Source organism: Schistocerca nitens, chromosome 5 (genome assembly GCF_023898315.1).
Source record: "Schistocerca nitens isolate TAMUIC-IGC-003100 chromosome 5, iqSchNite1.1, whole genome shotgun sequence".
Lineage (NCBI taxonomy): Eukaryota > Metazoa > Arthropoda > Insecta > Orthoptera > Acrididae > Schistocerca > Schistocerca nitens.
The window spans coordinates 447036188-447048805 of NC_064618.1; the positions used below are offsets into that span (position 1 = coordinate 447036188).

Below are 12618 nucleotides of genomic sequence, written 5' to 3' on the forward strand. Positions count from 1 at the left end.
AACGAGAATTTTGATACTATATTCAAAGATGTCAATGTACAAAAATAAGCGAAAAATATCTTGCACCAAAGAAAATGGTCAAGGCACGTAACCTGAGAACCATAGAGTAGTTTCTAGTGTCATATCTCTGGTTTCAAGGAAAAAGTAATGTAAACGAAAAAATTGAAACAGTGAAAATATTGCTGAACTCATATTTCCCACACCAACAAAATTTTTCGTAACGTTTTTCTCAATTCAAGTACATAAAAATTCTTTTTTATTCTTCACCTTTAGTCACCAAAATAGTCAATATGGTAAGTTTATTGAAACAACTATCGTAAAATCAAGTTGTGACTGCTACTTGGCGATTTCTATAATACATAACTTCAATTTACTTTCAGAGGGAATGCATTTCAGTACACATTGGCCAAGCAGGAGTGCAGATGGGAGATATGTGTTGGGAGCTCTATTGCCTAGAACACGGTGTGACGCCTAATGGCACCATGAAGATTACAGACAGTCAGTCGAATTCAAATAACTGCCACAATTCGTTCTTCTCTGAAAATGAAGCCGGGAGGCACAGTCCGAGAGCCATCATGTTGGATTTAGAACCTACGGTCATAGGTAATGATCAAATCTTTTTTCCCCGCTCTGTTTCCTATACCGCGCGCCCGCCTGTGTGTGTGTGTGTGTGTGTGTGTGTGTTGATTCACGGGTGGATAGGTTGTTGGGGTCAACATGTTGTTCATGATGTTTGTCGCACGTTCCCTACGTTACTGGTCAAAGCCGACGAGTGGTATCCGATTGTTGGGCACTGATATACGTATCCTTTTCTTCGTCTCTTTTTCTCTCTCATAAGTTGAATCGTTGGGTCTAAAACAATATGTGTCCACTTATGCCACATTTTTGACTCAGTAACCTCCAGTAGAATAATAGTTAACCGATGTATACAGGGTGTTACAAAAAGGTACGGCCAAACTTTCAGGAAACATCCCTCACACACAAAGAAAGAAAATATGGTATGTGGACATGAGTCCGGAAACGCTTACTTTCCATGTTAGAGCTCATTTTATTACTTCTCTTCAAATCACATTAATCATGGAATGGAAACACACAGCAACAGAACGTACCAGCGTGTCTTCAAACACTTTGTTACAGGAAATGTTCAAAATGTCCTCCGTTAGCGAGGATACATGCATCCACCATCCGTCGCATGGAATCCCTGATGCGCTGTTGCAGCCCTCGAGAATGGCGTATTGTATCACAGCCGTCCACAATACGAGCATGAAGAGTCTCTACATTTGGTACCGGGGTTGCGTAGACAAGAGCTTTCAAATGCCCCCATAAATGAAAGTCAAGAGGGTTGAGGTCAGGAGAGCGTGGAGGCCATGGAATTGGTCCGCCTCTACCAATCCATCGGTCCCCGAATCTGTTGTTGAGAAGCGTACGAACACTTCGGCTGAAATGCGCAGGAGCTCCATCGTGCATGAACCACATGTTGTGTCGTACTTGTAAAGGCACATGTTCTAGCAGCACAGGTAGAGTATCCCGTATGAAATCATGATAACGTGCTCCATTGAGCGTAGGTGGAAGAACAAACTAAAATGAGCTCTAACGCGGAAATTAAGCGTTTCCGGACACATGTCCACATAACATCTTTTCTTTATTTGCGTGTGAGGAATGTTTCCTGAAAGTTTGGCCGTACCTTTTTGTAACACCCTGTATACTGCGAAATTAAAAATAAGAACCATACTCTTACGGATCAAGAATACTACAGCATAGAAAACTACCTTTTTTAAAAAAACATTCATGGTAACAGGTGAAATTGCTTTCTGTTCAGATTTTAATGGTCTCCCTTGACAAAATATTCGCAGTCAAGCAAAAAGTCGCTTTATCGCACAAACGTCTATTGCAGAAGCTATAATTCAAAATAAGGCAGATCACAGTTCTCTCCAAAGGGAGTACGTCTGTAGTTCCATGGACAACGTGGTCATAAGAGACAGAGAACGGTAGCAGTTGGAAATGGGTGGGGAAGAATATCAAACTAATCGAAGAAATCATCTCAGCGTACACCTAAGCGCTTAATGGAAATCTAAATGGGGATTGCCGGATGAGAATTTGAACTCCGCAACTCCCGACTACGGGTACAGTGTTTGAATTACTGCACCTCCTCCATCAGTAGTATTCCCAGAATTTTCAGAACTGCCTATAGCGACAAACGGCACCAAATAGAAGATATAAAAAGTGTACAAAAAGATTCAAGGATAATTCCAAAGCCGGTATTTAACTATGTTAGTGATTATTTATGCGGCTGGCCTGAGTGGCCGAGCGGTTCCAGGCGCTTCAGTCTGGAACCGCGCGACCGCTACGGTCGCAGGTTCGAATCCTGCCTCGGGGCCGGCCGAAGTGGCCGTGCGGTTAAAGGCGCTGCAGTCTGGAACCGCAAGACCGCTACGGTCGCAGGTTCGAATCCTGCCTAGGGCATGGGTGTTTGTGATGTCCTTAGGTTAGTTAGGTTTAACTAGTTCTAAGTTCTAGGGGACTAATGACCTCAGCAGTTGAGTCCCATAGTGCTCAGAGCCATTTGAACCATTTTCCTGCCTCGGGCATGGATGTGTGTGATGTCCTTAGGTTAGTTAGGTTTAAGTATTTTTAAGTTCTAGGGGACTGATGATCTCAGATGTTAAGTCCCATAGTGCTCAGAGCCATTTGTAATTTACAGTGGTTACTATTTAGTCCTTCTTATCTTTGTGTTAATAAATACCTAAAAGATCTGTATGTAATTCGTTTTACGTTTTCTCAGATATATTAAAACCCCATCTTCAAGAAAATACATTTTTTTCTGTCGTACGTCGCGCTTTCTGTCATAAAGAAGTTTATTGTTGACATACAATGATTGTAATTGTCGTGATATGTCTGTTGTCTTTACGTGTGGAGCTCCTCTCAAAGTTCCTTCTACAATGTACTTTTTCCATAATCTTGCCGAAACATAAGGCTTCAAACCATAACTGTTTACCATTTGTTACACAGTCAGTTTTGAAAACAAAATATATCTTGTCATGTCACGTATTGGCTGATATCTGATTCCATACAGATAATAAACTCATAGTAAAACATACCTAATAGGAAAAGAAGGCTCATGATTACTATTTCTGTCTTATGGCACGAAGAAGCTCTATAAGATCGTTAGCACTTTCCACAAGTTATAAAACGTAAGATGATTCAATTATTAAATATATATGTATATTGTTTTTTAACTGTGTAAGTTTTGAACTTAAAAATACCTTAGTCCTCTCACCGACTTACCAGTATTCAAATTATTTTGCCAGCAGAAGTAGCTTGAACTTATTAAAGGCGATACTTAAGTTTTGCCTCTAGGGCGCTCACGTGTCACAAAGCACCCCCCCCCCCCCCCCCCTGCGTTTACATGAAACCCTGAGTGAAGTGGCGCCAAGTTTAAGAAGTTTAAGACATTGGACTTGTATCCTGAAACAAGAGGATACAAATCTTCGTCCATCCATTTAGGTTTTTCGGGATTTCTCCAAATCGCTGATGGGAAAAGTAATTATTCCTTCAAACGGAAACAACCAATTTCCTTAGTCAATCCAATCTTATGCTCCCTCTCTGATTATCTAGTGGTCGACGGGATGCTGAACACTAATGTTCCTTATCTTTTCCTAGGTGAAACATGAGCACCACAAATCTCCACCCTCCTTTCTGACTCAGTGTTTTCCAAACCACGATGGCTCTCAGTTTATTCTGCCTCTATAGCCTAGGTCGTTAAAGCACTCGATTCGAAGGCAAGCGGTTCGACTCCTGACGAGAGAAGAAATTTTCACATTTAGTGTTTGGCAAGCAAGCAGAAAATACATGATAGGATTAAGTTACCAATCGCCAGATTATTTATCAACATCATGGATTAAATCCCATGCCCCTGTACAGTATCTTACTAGGCATGGCAACAGCAATAGGAGCACCTCACTTCACTGCACGCGGACTCACGACCACCACCCGTAATTCTTCCTTTGCTCGTGTCAAAAGTACCAAATAAAAGCAGACATTGAATACAGAGAATATGAAATATACGTGGACAAATTATTTACCTGACAAGCTGTTGTTGTTGTGGTCTTCATTCCGAAGACTGGTTCGGTGCAGCTCTCCTTGCTGCTCTATCCTATACAAACCTCTTCACCTCCGAATAACTACTGCAACCTACATCCTTCTGAATCTGCTTACTGTATTCATCTCTTGGTCTCCCTGTATGATTTCTGCCCCCCACACTTGTCTCCAATACTAGATTGCTGATCCCTTTATATCCCAGGATGCGTCCTGTCAACAGATCCCTTCTTTTGGTCAAGTTGTGCCATAAATACCTTGTCTCCTCAATTCTGTTCAGTACTTCCACATTAGTTACGTCATCGACACCGTCTAATCTTCAGTATTCTTCCGTAGCACCACATTTCGAATGCTTCTATTCTCTTTTGATCTAAACTGTTTATCATCCTTGTTTCACTTCCATACATGCCCACGCTCCAGACCTATACCTTCAGAAAAGACTTCATAACATTTAAATCTATATTCGAAGTTAAAAATTTCTCTTGTTCAGAAATGCTTTTCTTATCGTTGCCAGTCTACGTTTCAACTTCTCTCTACTTCGGCCATCATCAGTTATTTTGATGCCCAAATAGAAATCTCATCTACAACTTTACGTTTCTCGTCTCCTTATCTGATTCCCTTAGCATCATCTAATTTAATTCGACTACATTCCATTATCTTTGTTTTGCTTTTGTTGATATTCACCTTATATCCTCCTTTCCATTCCATTCAACTGCTCTTCCAAATCCTTTGTCTCTGACAAAATTGTAATATCATCGGCAAACTTCAAAGTTTTTCTTTCGTCTCTCTGAACTTTAATTCCTGTTTTAGATTTTTCTTTTGTTTCAATGTACGTATTGACTAACACCGGGGATAGGCTTCAACCCTGTCTCACTCCCTTTTCAACCACTACCTCCCTTTTATGGCCATAGACTTTTATAACTGTCATCTGGCGTCTGTACAAGTTATAAATAGCCGTCCTCTCCCTGTATTTTCCCTGCTACCTTCAGAATTTCAAAGAGAGTACTCAAGTCAACATTGTCAAAAGCTTCTCTAAGTATACAAACGCTAAAATGTAGGTTTGCCTTTCCTTAACCTATCTTCTAAGATAAGTCGTAGAGTCAGTATCGCCTCGCGTGTTCCTACATTTCTCCGGAATCCAAACTAATCTCCGAGGTGGGCTTCTACCAGTTTTTTCGTTCATCTTTAAACAATTCGTGTTAGCATTTTGCAACCACGACTTATTAAACTGATAGTTTGGTAACTCTCATACACCATGTCATCAAAAGTATCCGGACACCTGGCTGAAAATGACTTACAAGTTCGTGGCGCCCTCCATCGGTAATGCTTTAATTCAGTATGGTGTCGGCCCACCCTTAGCCTTGATGACGGCTTCCACTCTCACGGACATACGTTCAATTAGGTGGTGGAAGGTTTCTTGGCGAATGGCAACCCATTCTTTACGGAGTGCTGCACTGAGGAGAGGTATCGATGTCGGTCGGTGAGGCCTGGCACGAAGTCGGCGTACCAAAACATCCCAAAGGTGTTCTATAGGATTCAGGTCAGGACTCTGTGCGGGCTAGTCCATTACAGGGATGTTACTGTCGTGTAAGCATTCCGCCACAGGCCGTGCACTATTAACAGGTTCTCGATGGTGTTGAAAGTGCAATTGCCATCCCCGAATTGCTCTTCAGCAGTGGGAAGCAAGAAGGTGCTTAAAACATCAATGTAGGCCTGTGCTGTTATAGTGCCACGCAAAACAAGAAGGGGTGCAAAAACACGACCACACCACAACACCATCGCCTCCGAATTTTACTGTTGGCACTACACACGCTGGCAGATGACGTTCACCGCGCATTACCATACCCACACCCTGACATGGGATCGCCACATTGTGTACCGTGATCCCTCACTCCACACAACGTTTTCCCACCGTTCAATCGTCTAATGTTTACGCTCCTTACATCAAGCGAGGCGTCGTTTGGCATTTACCGGCGTGATGTGTGGCTTATGAGCAGCCACTCTACCATTAAATCCAAGTTTTCTCATTGGATCCTCATGCAGTTTGGAATTGCTGCGTGACGGTCTGGATAGATGCCTGCCTATTACACATTTCGAACCTCTTCAACTGTCGGCAGTCTCTGTCAGTCAACAGACAAGGTCGACCTGTATGCTTTTGTGTTGTACGTGACCCTTCACGTTTCCACTTCACTATTACATCGGAAACAGTGGACCGCGGGATGTTTAGGAGCGTGGAAATATCGCGTGCAGACGTATGACGCAAATGACACCCAATCACCTGACCACGTTCGAAGTCCGCGAGTTCCGCGGAGCGTCCCATTCTGCTCTGTCACGATGGCTAATGACTACTGAGGCGGCAGATACGAAGTACCTGGCAGTAGGTGGCAGCACAATGCACCTAATACGAGAAACGTATGTTTTTGGGGGTGTTCGGATACTTTTGATCACATAGTATACCTCTCAGCAACTGCTTTCTTTCGAATTGGAATTACAACTAATCATCTTGAAGTCTGAAGATCTTTCGCCTGTCTTATACATCTTGCACACCAGATGGAACAGTTTTGACAAGGCTGGGTCTCCCAAGTTCCGACGGACGAAGTCTACCACCAGAGTCTTGTTTCGACCTAGATCTTTCAAAGCTCTGTGAACTGCTCGTCGCAGTATCATATCTCCCGTCTCATTTTCATCTACGTCCACTTCTCTTTCTATAATATTGTTTTCGATTTCATCTCCTTTGTATAAACACTCTATATACTCTGTCCACCTTTCATTTTTCCCTTCTATGCTTAAGACTGGTTTACCGTCTGAGATCTTGATATTCATACAGCTCCTTCTCTTTTCCCCAAAGGCCTCTTCAATTTTCCTGTAGGCGGTATCTGTCTTTCCCTTTGTGAAATATGCCTCTAAATCCTTATTTTTGTCCTCTAGCCATTCCTGCTTAGCCATTTTGCACTTCTTGTCAGCCTCATTTTTTAAACATTTGTATTCCCTTTCGCCTGCTTCATTTGCTGAACTTTAAAATTTTCTCCTTTCATCGGTTAAATTCAATATCTTTCGTGTTATCCAAGGATATCTACTATGCCTTGTCCTTTTACTTATCTGATCATCTGCTGCTTCAAAATTTCATGTCATTCGTCTTCTACTGTATTCCTTTTCCCTGTTCTAATCAACCGTTGCCTAATGCTCCCTCTGAAACTCTCAACGACCTCTGGTTCTTTCAACTTACCGGGTCCCACACCTTAATTTCCTACCTTTTTCCAATTTCTTCACTTTTCATCTATCTTTTTCTTCTTCTACTTTCGCTTACGCCATAGTCCCGCAGCGATCGCAGGGTCGGCGTGGTTACAATGGATTTGGCAATGTTAGTTTGAGGAATGGCCAGATGCCCTTCCTGCCACCTCCCCGTACCCCCCGGGACAGAATCAGTGTACCCCAAATGTCTGCGTCTAGTGTAAATGGTGAAATACTGCGGATGTGATTCAAATGTCTGTGATGCGTGTAACTGAGACGGAACGTGGGGACCAGCCCAGTATTCACCTAGTGGGATGTGGAAAACCGCCTAAAAATCACATCCAGGCTGGCCGGCACACTGGCCCTCGTCGTTAATCCGCCAGGCGGCTTCGGTCCGGGGTCGGCGCGCCTACCCGAGTCCAGGAAGCAGCGCATTAGCACTCTCGGCTACCCTGGTGGGTTCTCCTAAATCTCAGTCTAACCATTATATAATCAATCTGAAAACTTCCGGTGCCTCCAGGCCTATTCCACGTATGCCAAGTTCTTTTATGATTCATAAACCAAGTGTTAACCATGACTAAATTATCCTCTGTACAAAATTCTACCAGGCGGCTTCCTCCTTCATTCCATTTCCTCAGTCCATATTCACCCACTATTTTTCCTCCTCTTCCTTTTCCTAATATCGGATTCAAGTCCCCAATCAGTTAAATTTTCGTCTCCTTTAACTATCTGAACAATTTCTTTTATCTCATCAAACATTTCTTCAATCTCTTCGTCATCTGTGAACTAGTTGGCATGTAAACTTGTACTGCTGTGGTGGGTGTGGGCTTCTTGTCTACCCGGCCGTAGTGGCCGAGCGGTTCTAGGCGCTACAATCTAGAACCGCGCGACCACTACGGTCGTAGGTTCGAATCCTTCCTCGGGCATGGATGTGTGTGATGTCCTTAGGTTAGTTAGGTTTAAGTAGTTCTAAGTTCTAGGGGGCTGATGACCACAGCAGTTAAGTCCCATAGTTCTCAGAGCCATTTGAACAACTTCTTGTCTATCTTGGCTATGCTAAGGCATTCACTGTGCTGTTAACATTAGCTTATCCGCATTCCTATTTCCTTATCATTATTAAACTCACTCCTGCAATATCCCTATTTGACTTAGTATTTATAACCTTGTATTCACCTGACCAGAAGTACTGTTCCTCCTGCCACCGAACTTCACTAATACCTACTATGTGTAAGTCAAATCAATCCATTTCCTGAGTAATTCCTGCCCGGAGATCTGAATAGGGAACTATTTTGCCTCTGGAATGTTTTGCACAAGATGATGCCATCATTTAACCATAGAGCAGTACAGCAGGGCTGCATGTCCTCGGTAAAAATTATGACTGTAGTTTCCTCTTGCTTTCAGCCGTTCGCAGTACCAGCACAGCAAGGACGTTGGTTGATATTTCAAGGCAGATCAGTCAATGAAGTAGGCTATTACTCCTGCAACTACAGAAAAGGCTGCTGCCGCTCTTCAAGTTATAAACAAAGAAATTAAAACGTAATGATATAAAATATTACACAAAACCCAAATGAACGTAATCAAATGTTTACACTACATACAATACTTCTACGAGCTGTGACCAATATTTTGACACAGTCGTGACGTTGCTTTTAGCCAGTGCCAGTTCCAGCCGCGTGCAGACATAAGCAGAAATTCACGAGGTGGCTAGAAGTTTTTTCCTCCCCATATTCGCACGATGCCCCATTTCTTGAAGTTGTCTGTGGATCTTGCAGTGCCTTTGCGCGGTCTGTTTGAGGACTTCCACTTCATAACCAAATGGCAATTCTTCTTCCTTTTTGATATGTTCCGCGTGTTCAGGATACTCTTGTTTCCATATTTCACTTCTGGTTTTTCTAGGATCTCATTGAAGCAGAGCAGAATACTGCAAGAAACTCATTCTGGACTTCAGACGAGCTGATGGTGACCGATGTTCATGAATGGGATGTGCTGAGATGTCACAAACCTTTTTCCGAAGTTCGCAGCTCGTGGTCGTGCGGTAGCGTTCTCGCTTCCCACGCCCGTGTTCCCGGGTTCGATTCCCGGCGGGGTCAGGGATTTTCTCTGTCTCGTGATGACTGGGTGTTGTGTGCTGTCCTTAGGTTAGTTAGGTTTAAGTAGTTCTGAGTTCTAGGGGACTGATGATCATAGATGTTAAGTCCCATAGTGCTCGGAGACATTTGAACCTTTTGCCGCTCTATATTAGCGGCCACTTCACATCTGATATCGGACAGGGCTATGTCTGCAAGTGATACAACCACTGGGTAGGTGTTGGCTTCAAGCAGGCTGTGTATTTTCTACAGGTTCCATTCAGGGCATTATCGACAGTTTACGTGAGAAGATTTATGCCCCACAAGACTAGCATATTCAGTAGCAGAGTAGCTGGGACAGTTTCTCTTACTTTATGAGGCTCGACACCCATCCAGACTCAGTTAACTTACGAAGCAAAAAGGTGGGTGATAAAACCTTTTCCTTGATGTTGATGTCTTGAAGATTAGAGAGCGGTACAAGGTAATGCCGTGGTAAACTGGAGCATTACAATGTTCCAACTGTTTTTCTTCCCAAATCACACACAGCTTCCGGCAGACTTCTTTGTTCTTCAAATTAAAGGCGCAAACTTTGCTTTTCGCTGGATTTGGCTGGAGATGACTTCAAGGGCAATATGGAGGTTTTGTTCCACAGTCTCAAAGTCTGTAGTCTTGAGTTGCCAGGGCCAAGTCATCTGCATACAGGAAATTCTTTTTTCATTTGGCTTTTGGCTACGTAAGCCTCACAGCCACACGTTAGTGTTGTCTATTAATCTCGAATACGCTATTCGTTGGTTATATTCTGAGATTCGTTGTCATCAATATCCTCGTTAGCCATTCTACATTCACTGCTGGACAAAACGTCTCCTACAGACTTCTCCACGCGTCATGGTCACGACGTACATGGAGCCGGTTTGCTCCAGCATATTCACTAATGTTATCTACCCGACTTATATTGAGTAGTCAGCACTACGAAAAAACTTCTCGGTACTTCTACCATAAATGTGCTAAGTTATATGTCCTTCCCAGTTACATCCCTTTCATTACAATCATAATTATGACTTCCATCCTAGTTTGTTCCCTGATAAATTAGTTAGTTTTCCTTTACTCTTGACAAATCTCAAGAGGTATCTCTCCACTGTGCGCTGTTCAACCCTCGGTTGTCCGTGTCTCGCTACCATAAACCAGAACTACCAGCACGCTGACAGTAATCTTTCCTTTTTATATACACTGCCTTACGAACAAAGTAAACCACCCAGAGGACATGGTTGGATGTCAGTGTAGCTTCCTACATGTAAACATCGTCGATGGGTATGTAAATGATTAGACTGCGGTTCTCTGTAACATGTAGAACGGCAAACAAAGTGCGTTAATATTATTAAAGTTTAGTGTTGTTACCAGGCCTGATATGGTTTCATATAATGGACCTGAACAGCGTTAGATATTGAGTGATCACTATGAAGAACAAAATGGTTCAAATGGCTCTGAGCACTATGGGACTCAACATCTTAGGTCATAAGTCCCCTAGAACTTAGAACTACTTAAACCTAACTAACCTAAGGACATCACACACACCCATGCCCGAGGCAGGATTCGAACCTGCGACCGTAGCGGTCCCGCGGTTCCGGACTGCAGCGCCAGAACCGCTAGACCACCGCGGCCGGCTTATGAAGAACACAGAGATGCCGCCTTCTAATGTGAAACAGCGTTATCATCACCTGATGGGATATGAAAGGGGCCTCATTATGAGTCTCTTTTTGGATGGTTGGTCGAATTGTGCGATACCCAGATTTGTGGGGTCTTCGGATGTGACAGTGACCCAATGTTTCTCTGCATGGCAATGGACTGCATGGCAATGTGAGGGCAAAAATACTCGTCATTAACGTTCCGGTCGATCACATGTGACCACCACAAGGGAGGATCGCTCTACTGTGCACCAAAAAACCAACCTACAACTCCAGAAACCAAGATGTGGGGAACTATTGGATATTATCACAGGACTGATCTGGTAGTTTTTTGAAAGATGATGTGAAGGGATGACGATCCCGTCCTACTAGGGAATTATTGTCCATTTATAGGCTGCCGTCAAGATTGCAACCCAGATGGCTGCTTCTGGAGAGGTGCCATGACAAGGAAGCATGGATTGCTGATGAATGGTGTCACATTGTGTTCAGTGATGAATGGCGGTTTTGTGCTACCCTCATGACCATCTTTGGGGAGTATAGAGGCGACCTGTGAGGGGCCTTATTCTTCCAGTGTTTTGCAGTTACTGCTGGCAGCGTGGTGTGGGGAGCCAATGGGTATGACTTCGGTCATGGTCAGTAATGAGAGAGATCAGTACAATGGTATGTCATGGACATCCTACGTCCTTATGTGTTACCTCTCATCCGACAGTATGGTGGTGCCATTTGTCAATATAACAATGCTCGTCCATACATGGTAATTCTCTTTACGGACTGTCTGTGCGATGTTGAGGTACAGTGGTGTCCAGAAAATTCCCCAAATTTGTCCCCGACAGAATATGTGTTGGATTATCTTGGACGTCAACTCCAACCCCGTTCTAATATCCAGGATATCAATGTCCATCTACAACAGTTATGGACCAGATTGCCTCAAGAAAGAATATAGAGACTTTATGATATTATTTTCAACTACATCAACGCATCAAAACCAGGAGGAGTGTAACGCCGTACTGATAAGTAGGATTATACTGCCAAGTTCTTTGCAAAATTGACTCTATTTTGTAATCATTACATGTTATCTCAAACTGTGAAGTTTCATTTCGTTTCTTCCTCCCTTTGTGAATGCTTCGCTTTTTTTGTCACGCAACGCACATATAAAGATAGTCTTGAAAATTGTTTTTTTTACAGACAGTACTTTCATCCGGTTTTACTTACCTTTTTATTTTATTTTCCTCTTTTCACAGCCGTTTTCTAACATACTAAATACAAAACTAATCAAATGGCTCTTTGACTAATTGTTGATTAGTACTACACTAACGGAAATGGGAACTGTTACACTATGAACACCTTGACCAAACTCTACCAAACTCACACTGTGTCTTGTCCCTTTCTGTGGGATACGTTGGCTGAAGTTTCATGCTCATGTGAGTTCATTTTCAGCACACCAAAATCGCTACGCCTAAAGATGAGGAATGGTTGAGTACATGATGCCTATTGAGTGTGCCTAACGTTGTACCACAACACAAATTACCCAGGGGACGGGAATG

At 43.0% G+C, this 12618-nt stretch overlaps 1 protein-coding gene across 1 annotated transcript in view; it reads left to right on the top strand.

Annotated features, from left to right (window-relative positions):
* The first annotated feature begins 374 nt into the window (after positions 1–374).
* Positions 375–12618, top strand: part of LOC126260259 (tubulin alpha-4 chain-like) — a 235578-nt gene continuing 223334 nt past the window's right edge. The window contains exon 1 of the mRNA XM_049957589.1: positions 375–603. Within this exon, the coding sequence (XP_049813546.1) occupies positions 423–603 (181 nt within the window). The 5' untranslated portion in view covers positions 375–422. The remainder of the gene's footprint in view (positions 604–12618) is intronic.